Source organism: Maylandia zebra, linkage group LG1 (genome assembly GCF_041146795.1).
Source record: "Maylandia zebra isolate NMK-2024a linkage group LG1, Mzebra_GT3a, whole genome shotgun sequence".
In the NCBI taxonomy this organism is placed as follows: Eukaryota; Metazoa; Chordata; class Actinopteri; order Cichliformes; family Cichlidae; genus Maylandia; species Maylandia zebra.
The window spans coordinates 45,056,954-45,075,109 of record NC_135167.1 but is presented as its reverse complement, the minus strand read 5'-3'; the positions used below and the strand labels follow the sequence as shown (position 1 = coordinate 45,075,109).

At 39.1% G+C, this 18,156-nt stretch overlaps 1 protein-coding gene across 5 annotated transcripts in view; it reads left to right on the top strand.

The window, feature by feature from the left end:
• The window catches only part of ano1a (anoctamin 1, calcium activated chloride channel a), a 57,733-nt gene that overhangs the window by 34,109 nt on the left and 5,468 nt on the right, over positions 1 to 18,156 (top strand). For 4 of the 5 annotated variants that reach the window (XM_014414129.2, XM_076887312.1, XM_076887308.1 and 1 more), the window contains 14 exons: positions 453 to 494; positions 2,697 to 2,761; positions 3,006 to 3,140; positions 3,743 to 3,903; positions 4,537 to 4,622; positions 5,262 to 5,273; positions 8,076 to 8,147; positions 8,975 to 9,049; positions 13,939 to 14,140; positions 15,390 to 15,501; positions 15,726 to 15,783; positions 16,055 to 16,155; positions 16,835 to 16,977; positions 17,409 to 17,561. In XM_014414129.2, the coding sequence (XP_014269615.1) occupies positions 453 to 494; positions 2,697 to 2,761; positions 3,006 to 3,140; positions 3,743 to 3,903; positions 4,537 to 4,622; positions 5,262 to 5,273; positions 8,076 to 8,147; positions 8,975 to 9,049; positions 13,939 to 14,140; positions 15,390 to 15,501; positions 15,726 to 15,783; positions 16,055 to 16,155; positions 16,835 to 16,977; positions 17,409 to 17,561 (1,417 nt within the window). The remainder of the gene's footprint in view (positions 1 to 452; positions 495 to 2,696; positions 2,762 to 3,005; positions 3,141 to 3,742; positions 3,904 to 4,536; positions 4,623 to 5,261; positions 5,274 to 8,075; positions 8,148 to 8,974; positions 9,050 to 13,938; positions 14,141 to 15,389; positions 15,502 to 15,725; positions 15,784 to 16,054; positions 16,156 to 16,834; positions 16,978 to 17,408; positions 17,562 to 18,156) is intronic. The other variant, XM_014414128.2, reaches the window with a different exon arrangement.

Here is an 18,156-nt window from a genome sequence, read left to right as displayed (position 1 = left end):
ACCAAAACATTGTTTACATTTACTCTCAGCTCTCTCTGTGATTTTATGTATTTTTATGTAGCTCAGTTTAAGACAGTAATATTTTTTAATTGTGATGCTGTAATTGGGGCGGCTGTAGCTCAGGTGGTAGAGCAGGTCACCTAATAACCAAAGGTTGGTGGTTTGATCCCAGTCTGCTGTGTGACTCGTGAATGTACAAGTTGTGTAAAGTGCTGTGTGTGTGTTTTTAGTTCATGGTGTATTGACTTTTATTTCCATGGTGTCTTTCTACTGTTTTATCTTATATCTGCTGTGATTTTGTTGTTTAGTTGCTTGTAAAATGTAAATAAAATGTATTATTGTTGTTATTTTTACCAATATTCCTTTTCTAAATGTTAACCTAAAGTCAACTAGGGAGGCTGTTATACAGTGGAAATGTGTATAATACTGAATATGAAACCTGTGTGTTACAGGGAGACATTGAAGGGGTGAGTGCAGAACCTAATGACAGGAAGGTAAGTAGAGAATACAAATACTTCTTTGTAACAGTATTACACCAAAACATAGTCTATTAAAAAAAATCTCACTTATATTCAACCTAAACTGACTGATGACAAAACTGTGACCTTACACCCTGTTTTTAACTGACAATGGAGTTTGGAAGCTATCGTGGAAGCTCAAGTGAAGTAGAAAAGCACTACGTAATAACTAATAACGAGTCCATTTAGCATTACAGATACTGAATTAACTATCATGTATCTGGATGCACGCTCAATCTTCCAGGTAAGGAAATCACAAAAGGTTGATTCTGTTCATCTGGACGTTTTCAGTGGGAGAAACGTGTCGTCACTCGTCCAGGTGACTTCTTCAGTCTCAGCTGACTGCAGGTTTCCTCTTCCTCTGATGGCCATGAGTCCCATTCACAGAGAGTTGGGGAATGGCTCCAATCACAGCATTGTGAGATGGTGACAGATGGACAGTTAGACCCCCTGCTCGATTCAGAGATGGTCTCTCTCTTTTCACGTAAATGGCCTCCTTGACTCACCCTTAAACCAGCGTTCCTCCCTGTACAGGATGTGTACATTCTCATTGAAAGAGTGTCCACTGGCCTGTAGGTGTCACCCACATACCTGAATCAGTGACTTGGTCGTGTTCCTGGATAGGATAACATGGCCCTCTTTTCTACTTCTTCTATGTACAAGTTGGCCACGATGGGTGAAACTGGGAGCCCACGGCACACCTGCGTTTCTGTCTGTAGCACCGACCCTTGTATGTGAAATAGGTGGAATGAAGACACAGTTCAAACACACTTGATCGGTGCTGAGATCGGGGTCATCCTGTAATCTCTTACGCACTACGTCGACTGCTTCAGTGACTCGAACACAAGTAAGAGAGACGTAACATCATACAACACCATGGTTTCATCTGCCTCCATAATGACATCTCTCAAAATCTGAAATGTTGTGGATGTGGTGCTCAGAGCTGCCCACCAGCGGGTTGAGGACTGAAGCCAGAAACTTGGAGATGTTACAGGTGACCGAGTGGATCATACAGACTATTGGTCTTAAAGGTGCACCCTGTTTATGTAACTTTGGTAAACCTTTCAGACTTGGTGTAGCTTCCCTCTGGTTATATTAGTGATCAAAAACTGATCTCACAGCCATTGTTCATGTAGTGGGCTGGTTTCAGTCGTTGTGCAAATGTACTGTTTATAAGGTTGGGGAAACCTGCAGTCAGCTGAGGCTGAAGAAGTCATTTGGATGAGTGACGAAACGTTTCTCCCCCTGAAAACGTCCAGATGAACAGAATCAACCTTTTGGGCTAACTGTCATGTGCTGTCCCCCTGCTAGAATTAGGAAATGAGAATGTGCAGAGCTAATGCAGTCAACTGTTTTATAACTGCATCATATAGCAGTTGGGTGTGGGCATGACTATATATGTGAATGGTTGTCTGTTTCTGTGTCAGCCATGTAATAGACTGCTGATCCCCGAACCCCCAATAATGAATGGATGGATGATTATGAAATTAAACTCTGGAAACATTTCTTTTGGCACAATAAATGTTATTGCATTAGGACGTATAACGTGAAACTGATAAAAACTGATTCAATTCAGTTTTATTTATATAGCGCCAAATCACAACAAAAGTGGCCTCAAGGCGCTTCATAGATAAAAATTGATAAATCTGCAAAAAAATAGCCTCTAATTCTTTAAAAAAAGAAAAAAAAGAAAAAATATATATATATAAATAATAGGCAGCACGGTGGCACGGTGGTTAGCACTGTTGCCGCACAGCAAGAAGGTCCTGAGTTCAATTCCACCATCAGGCCGGGGTCTTTCTGTGTGGAGTTTGCATGTTCTCCCCGTGTTTGCGTGGGTTCTCTCCGGGTACTCCGGCTTCCTCCCACCGTCCAAAGACATGCAGCTTGTGGGGATAGGTTAATTGGATAATCCAAATTGTCACTAGGTGTGAATGTGCGAGTGAATGTGAGTGTGAATGGTTGTCTGTCCCTGTGTGTTGGCCCTGCGACAGACTGGCGACCTGTCCAGGGTGTACCCCGCCTCTCGCCCTATGACAGCTGGGATAGGCTCCAGCGCCCCCCGCGACCCTGAAAAGGATAAGCGGAAGCGAATGGATGGATGGATGGATGGATATAAATAATATATATATATTTGTAGCATGTGATATATTTATTGAGTCGTGCTTCTGTTCACAGCTCCTGTACGAACAGTGGGCAAGCTACAGTGTCTTCTACAAGTACCAGCCCATTGGACTTATCAGGTGAGATCCATATCTGGCATGAAATTGCTGACAGGAAATGCAGTTTGCAAAACCACAATTTATTTGTCCTCTGACTTTAAATTGAGGAAATTAATTTTAATCAGATAGGTCTTGTAATTATGACTTTAATAGTGGCATACATGACCTATTTACATGGAATTAAGCTCAACTATTAAGGAATCACAGTTAATTTTGCAGTGATGGATTTGACAGTGATGTGACCTCTGTATCTCCTCTCACCCAGGAAATATTTTGGGGAAAAGATTGGACTGTATTTTGCCTGGTTGGGAGTCTACACACAGATGCTGATCCCTGCTGCCATCATTGGAGTAATTGTATTTCTCTATGGCTGTGCTACTGTCGATGATAACATACCTAGGTACGCTGGACATATTTATTTATTTTTTATTGCCTTTATTGCAAGTGTCAGCTTGCTATGATTCCAATTTTGTCTAAAACTCACCGCAGGTAGGTAACATTTTTGTGATTTTATTTTATTTTATTTTATTTTATTTTATTTTATTTGTGACCTGTTGACATTTGCATCACAAATGGAGTGAACAAATTTCTCATTTTCATGTCTTAATAACAAGAAGAACGTAGCCAGGAGTACAAGAAAGCGTAGGTCTACAGTAAAGAGAGAGGTGGCAATGGAAAAGGCTTAGAGTGAGTTGTATGTGGAGCTAGAAGCTAAGAAACGAGAAAGGGACTTGTACCAAGCCAGAAAGGGTGTGCAACAGATTTTAGGTTTGACAAAAATGGAAATGTGCTAAGAAATGACGGAAATGTGTTGAGAAGATGAGCGAAGTACTAGAGGACTGTTGGTAAATCAGGAGGTGGAGAGGATTAGTAAGGAAGAAGTGAGAGTGGGATGAAGAGTGCATAGGAAGTATAGCAAGTTGGTCTCAGTAACAGACGGGAAGGTGTCTCCGGCTTTTGGCTTAGACTGATTCATATCTGAAATCTATTCTTTTTTGTTAGCATGGAAATTTGTGATCCCAGAAACAATATTACCATGTGTCCACTATGCGACCAAGCCTGCAGCTACTGGAAGCTGGTTACAGCATGTGGCACAGCCCAAGCCAGCCATCTGTTTGACAATGCAGCCACTGTGTTCTTCTCTGTCTTCATGGCTCTATGGGGTGAGTACAAATTGCTGTCCAAATATATAGGCAACAACCAGAAAATATGCAGACCACCAACAAATAAAGCTCGTGCAGCAAAGCATCGCTAAAACTGTACCAAATTCAAGACTGCATTGTCTGTAAAGGTTCTCAGTCATCCAGGTCATCGTAGTCTAAGGAGCTCGGAACAGAAGACTGTATTATTTTAAAGCTTTGATCTATGGAACCAGCACCTTTGTTTCAGTGTATTTTTAGTGCCAAATACTGCCAGACTTTATATTTCATATTTTATATTAAGAAATATGAAAGGTGCAATCATACAAGTGGAGTCATCAACTGTGAGCAATGTAACATCAGCACATCTTATTATGAACCCCTTATATGAATTAACAAAAAGCATTTGGAGGATTGTAAAATGTACATGATTTCCAAATCGTTTTATAAATCCGTACTTTTTAAATAAAGGCACTGCTTGCTGTTGATTATGTACATTATGTAACAAAACTTGCATAACCTTATATGAACAGGTACAATAAAAGTATAAAATGTTCACACTCTCTATGGTTGCCATTTATATATACGGAAAATAGCAAGAAACATGTTGCAGCTGGTGTCCGAGCATGCGTTGAGTTTGTGTGTCTTATTATGTAGCTGTTCTCTTTATGGAGCACTGGAAGAGGCGGCAGATGAGACTCAACTATGTCTGGGACCTCACAGGGTTTGGAGAGGAGGAGGAGGTGAGATAACCCCACATGTGTTTTAATGCACAGAGCATAATTGTTACCTAGTGTTAATTAGTAAATAGTGATAATGAATAATAAGTTTGCACTTTTTGCACAAGTTCTTTTTCTGTGCAAATATTACTGTCCATCTTTTTAATGTTAATGTGCTAATTATATTTTTAGGACCACAATAACTACAAAACCTGCACAGTTTGTAGTATAAACGTGTGGTGCAAGATGCTAGAAACACAAATGAAATAGAAACTTGAAGTTTGTTGTTGCAGTGCCATATGTTCCAGTTGATCTTTGCTCGTTTTACAAAGTGCTTTGGTCAAACATGAAAGCAGATGTTAAGGTTTAACAACACTCTTCTTCAAACAGAGACAAATATGGATATAAAGGATACAGGAATCTTCTATGCAGCTATCTTAAAAACACATTCCTACAGTAATAAGTAACATAATGGTTGAGATAAGATAAGGTTCCCACACAAACCTTTAGGAGTGAATGTCTTTTAAATCATAATGTACACAGTACAATTCAATACAATATCATATCGTCATTATATTACTCTTAAAAAACATGAAATGTTTTTAACTTGACACGTAAACTGATATCGCTTTTATGTTCTTATGTGTTTGGTTTACTTCACAGGGGGAACACAAGGTTTGACTTCTTTTTCACTAACTGTTACAGATCTGTTCTGACTTTTCTTCTCTTTTAAGGTGTCTAACAGTCTCCATGTGGTCTTTTTACCTGACTTTGTCTCTGTGGTTCAGTTGTGTTGCACATCTGGCTTGACTATCTTTTGAGGTTTGTTCTGAAGATGTGGTCTAGTTAATTAGTTGATCAATACAGCAGTCTTGGCATTTCTAGGACTCACAGCTCTGAAGTTGTCTGACTTTTATCTTTTTTATCCATTTTTTTATTTTTGGTGGGAATAACTTAGAAATGACCACATTATGACATTCTGGTTTCTTCCTTGTCACCCTGCTATTACAGTGTTATTACGGAGCTGTATTTCCATATTATTACCCCCAGTTTTGGCGCTCTTATTATCCTATTACGGTAATTTCATGGTAATAATACTCAACTGTAACTACTGTTGCTACCATTATATTACCTGCATATTAAGTGGTTATTACTTTAGTAATTGCATAGTAACGAGTTAGAAATTACCATATTGTTACCTACTATTACCCCTTTATTACTGAGCTGTAATAGCAAGTGCTACCAATTCTTGACTTTTAATCTTCTTGAAATAAAAATCTCAAATGCAATGAGGATTCAATACAGGCAGGATATTTTGGCGCCATGTTTGATGTGTATTTAAAATGGTTTAACAATTCATTGACTGAGACACGCCTTAGATGAAGGAGCAACTAAGAATGTTCTAGAGAAGCTGCTAGCTGACCTTTGAGTTCAGAGAGAGCAAATGCAGGTAGAAGTCTCTGAGAAGGAAATGGAGCCAAGCTATGAAACATAAAAAGCTTGTAAGCAGATGAATTAAGGTAAAGTAATTCAGTGTTATTCATGAGATGCTGTAGCCCAGCACAAGGTCCAGTGTAGTTGGCTTTTGACTGACTTTTCAAGATTAAATGTCTCGAACATGGTGATTAAAACGAGCAGTAAAGCTAGAAAAAGAAGAAAGAGAGCAAAGGTAATTATGTGTGGTTGTTATTACAAACGATAGCCATCCCACCCCCATATTTGAGTTGCTAGGCATGAGTAGTTAGGATGGCCTCTCTTTGTCAGTGGGATGTGGTATCCCATCCTTTGGCAGGACTCAGTGATGAAGAAAAATCAATGTTGTGAATAAAATACATCTTTGGGACCTCATTAAGTCAACAAAACAAAGAAAAAACAAAACCTAGTAGAAAAACTAGAATCGGTGATAAATACAGCTGAAGGTTGTGATGGCTTGCATAAAAAACTGAGTTAGTTACTGAAACAGAATTATTAGGGCAGAAATGTCCACGTACAGTAAGGCAGATGCAGAGTAAATGGTGGGGGTTCAGCACGACCTTGTGAAACATGCTGAGGAGGATTGACTTGTAGGATAGGTCGTGCAAGGTTCAGGAACGTTGCAATGCAAATGGCATCATCTGTGTAAGTGGCAAATATGTTGGTCCTACTGATCCAGGTCTGCAGGTTATGGGGTTCAGTTAAAGCACAGGCTTAGGTAGGTCCACATAATACAGAATTATGAACTTCAAAATGCTTTTAGATCACTTTTAGCTCCGGTGGTACCTCAGTGGACCTGTAGGCTGGTAGAATAATCTTATGTCAAAGACATGTATTTTCTCCAAAATGGATCAAATAAAAAATCTCAGTGGAAATATGGAAGCAAATACATTCTTCATGTCGTCTACTTTCTGTAGTTCATACGTCAGTGTTGAAATCGACACTGTGATAATGTAAAGCAGGTTCTGAATTGATGTCTTGTTAAACATCTAGATGAGATGGTATAAAAAATGGTTACTTGAAAAAGTTCAAGCTATTTCTACTTGATCGGTCCACATGAAAAATAGCCTTGTTCAGCACAGACCAGTTCTTCTGCTTACTCAGCTGTACTGGACAACATTGTCATTTTTCCTATTTGGAAGCTTGCTCATGTGTGTTTCACTGAACCTGTGTGTCTGTACATTAGTCTGACACATGTACCTTTAGGCCACTGTCTAACCGTCAGCTTTGTTTTCTAGTGATGCAGTTTCTCTTTACACACAGCTCCTCCTCCGCTGGGTACACATCCATTCAATTCTGGCTGCATATCACATTCCTTAAGATATAAACATGTATTTCTCACCATTAAAGGAACATTTCACCATCAGCTACACACGTCACTATTACACAACCATTTAATTTCATTTGTAAATTAAATGGTTAAGAGTTAAAATTTGGAAGGAAAGAATAAAAATTGGGAACCAATCTAATGTTTAAGAATACAGAGAAGAAAAATAACGGTATTAATCCTAAAGGAAAAATTATATGCATCATTAATCATCATCATGTGTCATTGTTTTAAACTTTATGTAATACTTGTTTGTTCGTATCTTTGGGGATTTTTGTTTTTTTGGGTGGGGTCCCAGAAATATAAGAAATCCCCAAAATACTGCCTTTTTAATAAAGGCAGTAAATTTCTAAATGAGCTAGAAATATGATGGATTGATGCTTTCCACCTTAAAATTCTGTAAATGCCAAAATAGGATAAACTACTGGTGTAGCTGGTGTATTTCTTTCATGGTGAGTTGATACATATCTTCCTTTTCTTGTGCAGAGTTGTACAGAAACCTAAACACCAAGTGCTTATTTTGCAAAACTTTTTGCCACAAGGCTGTTTAACTTATTCCTGTCTCCATTCTGAATTCCAAATGGGATCTTCTCTTGCAAGTTTAACGTCTTGCACATTTAGTACTAATCAACAAAAAGCACCATCAATAAAAGTAACAAGCAAATGTTCTCTTCCAGGACCACAATCGAGCTGAGTACGAGTTCCGGGTCATGCAAAAGAAAGTGAAACTGGAACATTCGGACTTGATGGTAAAATTAAGTCAATTTTTTTCTGACCAAATCTTTTCATGTTTCCAGTGCTTTATGAAAATATGGATATTGGATACATCACAATTTTATTTACATAGACAGTTGCTGATTTAAAATAGTGTTGGTTCAGTGGTTGCTGTCACGTCACCTTTTCCCAAAGTTCAAATTGATGCATGTTAGGTTAACTGGTTATTCTAAATTGCCATTGGATGTAGATATAAGCACATATGATAAAGCACTGTGTGCGAAATGGTCAATGTGGGTTTAATGTAAATCACTATGTAATATGTTGTGTTCTGCTATGTAATGACCTGCAAGCCACAGAGGTCACTACATAGTGATAACTTGCTTGGTTTAACTGGTTTTCTGAGTACAGCCTGATTTAATCTAATTGGTTGTTAATGATGTTGCTTTTGAATAAAGATAAGGCTCAAAGTGTAAGATATCCTGAGCCCCCCCAAAAATCCTTGCGTTATATCAAGGACACACCTTTTTCATCCTATAAACATGGAGTCATCTCAGCATCTTGACCCAATTTTAAGTCACTCAAATGTGACACTACAGCTGAGGGCAGAATTAACTCTGCTCCACTGGAGCCACTGATTTGTGTCTATGCTTGTTATATGTGCTTTGTGCAACTCCATGACCAGTGTATAAAGGGCTGCTACTGAAAGACAGAAATAAGGCAGTGGAAGGGGAATTGCACATCTGCATCAGGTCTTAATGCCCTTCATTGTGTGTGTGTGTGTGTGTGTGTGTGTGTGTGTGTGTGTGTGTGTGTGTGTGTGTGTGTGTGTGTGTGTGTGTGTGTGTGTGTGTGTGTGTAGGATGAAAAGGTGAAGCTGACATGTACAGATAGGCTGCCTGCTTACCTGACTACTGTGGTCATGATGGGTTTTATGGTGAGTACCAGTAGTCTCCCACTGTGTTCACCAACATGTGTTTCTGAAGCATGAGTGATGATGTCATTGTCCCATATTATTTCTGTTTCTGGCAATACTACGTTGAAAGGTTTTTGTAAATGAGAAAGGCGAGAATATAATGTTACTGCATAAGTTTTAGGATTTGGACGACAATAATGTGCTTAATCACAAAATGAATTCAGGCTCTTATTAATTGAAGTATTGACAATGTATTTATATTTGCCTACAAATACTTGAAGATAGGCACACTTCAATACATGGGTGATATTAAACCTGCTTCTTTGGTCCCCATGATAGAACAGAGAAAACCCGACTCAGTGGTCAAAACATTTATAATTGTTTATTCAATCATCAGAAGAGAGAGCCCTGCACAGCCCAAAGCCAGCTGCAGAATCTCTGACATTAGCAGCCAAACATGTGTCTCATATAGGTGTTATTTTGGTCCTTGTATGTACTAGTTCCGCTTTTCTGTCTGGTTTCATGTATTCCTATACCTCTGCAGCTCTACCCTAGACTACCTGTTTTTCAGTCTGGCTAAGCACTTGGTTTATCAAAAGTGGCCTTGCTTTACAAACCTTCATTATTAAAGTACATAAAAACAATATAATCAGAAAATAAGCACTAAGAATATATTAATTACATGACAGTGACAAGTCAGTTTTTACAGAAAACAACTGTGAAAACTGTAATTTAGCAGAAAAACAAGTATTTCCTCATCTCACATCATAAATATGCAGTAGTTTCTGGGCAGGAACTATATTATGGAGGCGATTCATTGTTCATGCCTTTACATCTTTAATAGTCAGTGTTTATATGCTTGATGGATGTTTTATTAACTCCTCATTTTATCAACGTAAATGTGATAAATGCTGTTCTACCCTACCAACTTACAAGAAAAATGAATACCATAAAAATGTCCTGGCTGATGTGACCTTATAACAATAAAGCCAAGTCTAACTTTTTTTAAATACATTTCACTGTTCAAACATAACTTTCAAAAGTGTTTCCTGTCCTTTAAAATACCTGGACCTTAGGCAAGGTTAAAAACATGACCTGAAACGCGTACTTTCAGTTTGAAAGTTTTATTTGTCACATACACAATCATACACAGTATGACATACAGGGAAATGCTTATTGTTTTGCAATCAGATTGACAGTGAACAAAAACAGTTATTGGTCATTATTTTGTTATTAAGTGCATGGAACGTGTCGAGAGCCCAGTCTTACATGTTTCCCACCCTCACTGACTGGTGAGGATCCACTGACAGTGGTCCTAGTTGGTGAAAAGAGCTGAGGGGATTATACTACTGAACTACGGAAACTTAAAATGTTATTATTGTAAAATGCATGAAGTTATACACTACTTACATGGTTAATGGCGTGATTTTTATATAGCACTTTATACAGCATGGCTATGGCGTTATTTTTGTGCCACTATTCTGAGCGCACGTAAAAAAAATTGCAAGTGCAAGTGTTGCATTTTGAGGAGAAATTTATTTTGAGCGAAGAAAAGCTGAATTTGAGTGAACAAAATTCATTGCTGCATGCAAAAAATGTATATCCGTGTTTGCTATTATCCATATACACACGCACAATAGCAGCCCCTCTCGCTCAGTTTTTGTATTTGCGCTCGCAATGTGTTGCTCACGCTCTCAACATTTCTGCCCGTGCACGCTCAACTCGTTCTGTACACCGTTATATTTGTGCCACAAAACCAGCCAATCACAGACTTGGATGCAAAAAAATCTGATTGGCTGTTTTTGTCTCCAATCAGCTCGAAATGACGAAATGCAATATCCCAGAATCCATTTCGTCCAAAGCTCAAACGAGGCAGTGGCGGAGGAACACAGAGTGGCGGAGTTTGAAATATTACTCTTTCTGGGACACAAAATAAACTTTTAAGATATTTTCATGTTAGAATGTAGCTGTGTGAACTTCAAATATCTGCTCGATTTATCAAGACATCACATATTTGCATAAGTGCTCCAACGTTTTTGGAGATGCCTGTTACCCACCAGCTGACCGAATACCTGGACTGGCCATTGGGCATTTACCCGGCATTTGCCTGGTGGGCCAATGGTGATTTTTCATTTTTATGTTAGTTTGTTTGTTTTTGTAATGGTTTAAACAATGAAAGGTGGTGGATTAGCCAGCTGGTAATAATCAACTCTGGGCTGGACCAATTACAATACATCCGTATTGAGGGGAAAAGACTTCAGCGAGAATAAAAAAGACACAAAGCTGGAGTTATTCTGTGTCTTAGCTGCCTCTTCTTCTCTCATTCTCTCCCCCTCCCTCTCCTGTTGCTACTTCAATCATGAAACTGATCAATGATCAGCTGATCGTCTCTCTTGTTTGTTTATCTCCCACTTTGCGCCAGAAACAGGAAACCAGCGGATGTTGCGCTAAACAACAACAGCAGCACGTTCAAAATTGATCAGCTGTTGTTAGAATTTATTTAAAATTAATTTCTAGTATCAGCTGATGTTTGCTGGAGCCACAGCTGTAAAGCTGGAAACATGAAGGTGATACAAATCATACATATATACCAACAAAACAGTGTACATCACTGTCACAACAGCGTTTGTTTTCGTTCAAAGGCTTTATGGTTTTTCCAATAATACCTGGTGGTGTAGTCGGTGATTTTTTTGTCAGTTCAGCCTTATATATTATGTTTAACCCGAGTTCCCACCCGGTCAGCTGGTGGGTAACAGGCATCTCCAAAAACGTTGGAGCACTTGTGCAAATATGTGATGTCTTGATAAATCGAGCAGATATTTGAAGTTCACACAGCTACATTCTAACATCTGTGTTCCTCCGCCACTGCCTCGTTTGAGCTTTGGACGAAATGGATTCTGGGATATTGCATTTCGTCCTTTCGAGCTGATTGGAGACAAAAACAGCCAATCAGATTTTTTTGCATCCAAGTCTGTGATTGGCTGGTTTTGTGGCACAAATATAACGGTGTACAGAAAGAGTTGAGCGTGCACGGGCAGAAATGTTGAGAGCGTGAGCGACACATTGCGAGCGCAAATACAAAAACTGAGCGAGAGGGGCTGCTATTGTGCGTGTGTATATGGATAATAGCAAACACGGATATACATTTTTTGCATGCAGCAATGAATTTTGTTCACTCAAATTCAGCTTTTCTTCGCTCAAAATAAATTTCTCCTCAAAATACAACACTTGCACTTGCAAACCTTTTTTACGTGCGCTCAGAATAGTGGCACAAAAATAACGCCATACATGGCATGCAGACTGGAGCAGCCAGGGATCTAACCACCAACCTTATGATTAGTAGATGACCTGCTCTGTCTAGTAGTGTGTTAGCATTCTCTTTTGCCAATCTCAAAGAAATTGTAGACATTTTACCTTTAGCACCACTTTCAGTCATTAATCCTTAAAGACAATATGAGCTCCTCCTCATACCAGTGTCTTAAAAGTTGTTTTTTTTATACCACTTAACAAATGCAAGTACATTCCCATAACAAGGTCCTTAGAATTACAAGGTCATCAAACAACTTGGCTATGGAGCATACATTACCTTTGCAAAGCACTTTATAGGGTATTTATTATGTGATTATGTGGAATGAAATGAAGGCTGCGATTGAATATGCTGTTGTATGAAAATGTGGGTATTTAATAATAATAATTCATTGCATTTATATAGCGCTTTTCGAGACCCTCAAAGCGCTTAACAATGCCACTATTCATTCACTCTCACATTCACACACTGGTGGAGGCAGCTACAGTTGTAGCCACAGCTGCCCTGGGGCAGACTGACAGAGGCGAGGCTGCCATATCGCACCATCGGCCCCTCTGACCAACACCAGTAGGCGGCAGGTGAAGTGTCTCGCCCAAGGACACAACGACCTTCTGATTACAAGACAAACACCCAACTCTTGAGCCACGATCGCCCTAAATAAATGTGTCTTCTACAAAAAACTGGAATCAAAATACTGAACTTAAGCTGCTACTGAAATTTCATCAAGACCAATCTAAATGCTTCAATATGGTGGTTAGGTTAACTGGTGATTTTAATTTGCCCCTCAATATGTGTTAGATAAAGCATGCAGAATAATCCACTATGTGCTTAGAATAGAATAGAATAGAAAAGAATAGAATTCAACTTTATTGTTATTGCACATGTCACAAGTACAAGGCAACGAAAAACGGTTTGCATCCATCCAGAAAGTGCTTTAGACATAATATAGATATATTACAGAATGGGTCTATTATAGGTATGTTACAATGTACATGGTATTAAGGTATGTTATGAATATGCTATAACTATATGTACAGGCTATGAACAGGATATAAATATAAAGCTATACAGAAATATGAACTATGCAAGTTATAAACAGAATGATTGTCTATACAGCATTTACAGTAGTGCAGTTAAGAAATATGTGGATAATTTCCACAGAGGTATATAAAGTGCTGGTGGTTGTGAGTGGTGGTTCAGTCCATGTTGTTATTGTGTGTATGAGGGTACAGTTGTCCATTTGTTTGTTTTTGTCCATTTTGTGTGTGTTCAGTTATAGGTGGTTGTGTGTGTGTTCAGTCCATGAGTTTAATGTGGGTCAGATGTCAGGAGGCAGAGCTTGAGAGAGCTGTAAGACTAGAAAAGGGCTCTCAAAAAGGCCTGTCCATTAAGTTGTCACTAGAGAGTTTTTGATGTAAGGGTCCTTGGAAAGGGACTTGATCCCCTAGAACGCAGAGCGAAGATCATTCTCTGGGAAGTTGGGTTTGTTTTGGTCTCACGGTGCTCACTGTGTGCCGCAGGTTCAGTAGCTGAAAACCAAGCTTTTTCCGTGTGGACGCATTTAACCAACACACTTATTAATTCTGCCTCTCTTGTATTTTAGATAATTGTGACGTTTGTTATAGTCTTTGGAGTCATCCTGTACCGGATTAGCATTAAGGCAGCGCTGCACATGAGCAGCCACCCTGTAGTTCGGTATAATATCCGAGCCACAGTCAAAACCACTGCTGCCATCATCAACCTCATCATCATCATCATCTTGGATGAAATCTATGGAGCCATTGCCCGCTGGCTCACTAGACTGGGTGAGGCACATTTTGTTGGATTGATGTTCTTACCAAATATTATTTTCTTCCTACTGTTTGTAGTAGTATTTGTATGCCACACAAAAGGACTTTAGAACACAAAGTGTCATAATAGGCTGTGTGCAGGAAAGGACCCAATCGCAGCACTCTCAAAGACAGGACTTAACTCAAAACGCAGCATCTGTTGCTGGAAAAACTCCTCATGAATAAAACTGAAACAAAACAAAACTCTGCACATAGGAACTGAGCCACTAAACCGGAGTACAAGCCAAAACACACAGCACACAGAGGGTAGCAACATTAACGACGTGACAGAGAGCAAAGAGAAACACAGGGCTTATGTACACAGAGGGATAATCAGGGAATGGGAAACAGGAGACACAGCTGGGAGAAATTAGGCCTAACGAGACAGGGGGAAGTAAAACCGAATACACTGACATAAGACATGGACCTTCAAAGTAAAACAGGAAACAAGAAACAAATAACAAAGATGCAGACGTGACACTGAACTAAATCTAGAACAATAATAATCAAAACAGCACAACTAAAGAATCAGAACATAAATCCTAATACAGAAAAAACACCAAAATATAAGAAACAGGAAATGCTGGGTCAAAATGAGCAAGAGCCATGACACAAAGCCTTTCTTTTTATCAGTCCTTTTTAATTTGATTATCTGAAGTAAGTTGTGGTGGCAGGAGGGTGTTCCTGGTACCCTTTTCTCCATTCATCCTGGGCAGAAACACCAATCCCCTTCCAGACCACATGAGAGATAATAAAGAGAATTATGGGTCTTCTCTTAGTTTGGTGTGCATGGTAAGCTTGCCCGTGCCCAAATCTAGCCATTATGGACATGCAACAATTACTCTGAGCTGCCTTAAAAGTTCTCTAAGCCCGAGCGCCACCTTAATGATATCTTTCTTTCAGACATTACCTTGAGCTTGTGGCCAAATGTGAGCGCTAGAATATCTTCAGCTCAACAGTCTAGAACAACAGCTGCATTAGTGCAGATGTCATTCCACCTTCTCATTGTTTGTTTAGACATCTTTAAATTTGCTTGGGGCTGCAACAGCCCCCACAAATGTGGAAACCATAGAAAGCCGAGGATGTCTCATCGACAGTACAGCATTAGTCCTATAGATTGCATAAATGGTGCTTGACGTAGCAATCTCAGACTAATGTCCCCGACATAGGACGAGAATGGCATCTTAGGAGAGTCTAACACTACATCGACTGTGCGCTTTTTCAGAGGTTCCAAAGACGGACAAGAGCTTTGAGGAACGCCTCATCTTCAAGACTTTTATCTTGAAGTTCGTCAATGCCTTCACACCCATTGTCTACTTGGCCTTTTTCAGGGGCAGGTAAAACAACAGTTTCTCACATAATTTAGTTTCAGATCATTTTAGTCAAACTAAACTGGACTGTAGGGAAATCAAGCACTATAATGTGTTACTGACAATGCACACACAGCTTTATCCAACTCGCTGTTGTCTGCAGATGTTTTGCTGGAAGAAGGAAACATGATGATTCTGTAAAGTCAATGCTTTCTTTGTCAGACTTTGTGACTGTGGTTTTGTTTTTATAGGCTTGTTGGGAGGCCTGGAAACTACTTGTATGTTGTTGGGTCTTACAGGATGGAAGAGGTAATCCACTTTAAATATGCTCAAGAGAAGAGAGGGAGGGAATGGAGCCAGTTGTCTCTAGATAACAATTAACAGCTAGATTAGATGGTGCTTTATGACTAAGAGCACACAGTCACCTTTATTTTTAGTTTAACATTCTCATATAAAGATTAAGGGGAAAAAATCCTAGTAACTAATAGTAAGTTAAATTTTACATTTCTTTTCTCAAATGGTCTGTTTCGAATGTTTCACTATTGTCTGTTTCTACACTTGTTCACTGTCTCTCCTACAGTGTGCCCATGCAGGTTGCCTCATGGAGCTGTGCATTCAGTTGTGCATCACTATGCTAGGCAAACAGCTCATCCAGAACAACTTGTTTGAGATTGGCTTACCGTGAGTGCAAAACAGAGACTGCAGCAAGCTCAAAAACACACTTGAACACAGATTGAATGAGGGATCGGCATCAAATCAAATCAGTTTTATTGACACGTTACATGTGCTGATACACTGGTACAGCACACATGAGGGAAATTCTTGTGTGCAAGCTTCACAAGCAACAGTGGTGTGCACAGATCCCACTGTGTGGGTTCAGTAAGTCACAGATCACATAATGCACACCCACTCAGTTATGTGTATGTCTGAGAATACTGCTCGTCTAGTTTTCATCTACATTTCCCTGGAAACCAGACAGCACCTTGCTGAACTGTAAGCCTGTAGTCTGCTCAGCCTCTCTGTGCACATACACTGTGACTGAGGTTTATGCCACATGTTTGGCTCTTCCAGCAGTGTTAGACATCCAAATTATCATCCCTAACAATTAAGAACTCAAGACTTTGAAGAATTTACCACTTATCGTAGTCGTAGTATTCAGAATAGAGTTCCTGTATTTGTCCAAATGTGGTTAATAATCTCCCAAATTTTAGGATACATAATCCATTAAGTTAAGGAGAAATCTACAACAACAACAAAAATCAAAGATGCGCATGCATTTGCACAATAACACTTTAGAAACTGAGTGATGCTTTTACAAATCTCATTGTGTAATTTCTTAATGGATTGTTGGGATTTGCAGGAAGCTGAAAAAAATGCTCCGCAGGAGGAAGTCAGAAATGGTTTCCATTCAAGAGCCAGTGCCGCATAAAACTCTGAAACGCTATGAGAAGGACCAGCTCCTGGGTCCATTTGTTGGCCTCAATCCAGAGTACATGGAAATGAGTAAATAAGTTTCATCACTTTTGTTAATCATGTTGTTAGCAAATAAATAAATTACCTGGTTTGCACTAAATGCATTTAAAGAGTAGTGGTGGACAAAGACGAGCAGAGCAAATAAAGTTTGTTTCTGACATACCTGATTAAGATCAAACTACAGTTACAAGAAACTCAGTAATAATTGTAACATTAGGAGGCAGCCAGAATCTCGTGACTTTAAACATGGCATGCTTAAACAGAAATAGGTTTTCACAACTGTCCACCGCTATCAAAATTGGCTTTCTTTTCATTTTTAAAGAAATTCTGAAGGAATTTTTTTTTCATGCTTATTTATAGATGTTAAAAATAGTTTTCTGTATTAATTTTCTTTCACCCAATCGAGGATGAGTCATTGCTAAATGCTGTTCTATTTGTCTGTTTTTTCCCTTTTCCTTTAGTAATCCAGTTTGGGATGGTGACTCTGTTCGTGGCCTCCTTCCCTCTGGCGCCGCTCTTTGCTCTTCTGAATAACATAATTGAAATTCGTCTGGATGCTAAGAAGTTTGTTACCGAGCTTCGCAGGCCTATTGCAGCTAAAGCCAAAGACATTGGTTCGTTTCTTTTATCTCTATGTGAGATTAAACCCTCTTAAAATTGCAGTAACATCTGCTGTTAAGAAATGTGTTTTACTAATGTTACAAAAATATAAACCCAGTACAAAAAATCCACACAGACTGAAAACAGCACACAAAAGTAGCACATTGCAATTGCTAATAGTGCTCGTTTGTGTATTTTTCTTTTGCAGCCTTTAGTCAGTTTAATCAATGAACTAAATTAGCACTCTGTTATTCAGACTTCAAGAAAATATGCCCTAAGATGTCTTCAACAGCATTTCTTTCATTTGGGTGAAAAAAGAGGTGAATTTGCAGTACAGTGTCCCGACAAACTGAAACTAAATACATGTATCCTCACCCATCTGTCTTTGGAGGTGGCCCCCATCCCATGAACTTGTTTCTGTCAGTGGTTTCTTCCTGTTAAAGGGAGTTTCCCTTCCCATTGTTGTGCACTCAAACGGGATCATCTCATTGTTGAGGTTTCCTCTCTGTTATTGTAAGGTCTATAGCTTACAATATGAAAAGCCTGAAGGTGACTGTCCTCGTGGTTTGAGGCTATATGAATAAAATACATTTCAATTGATTTCAAATT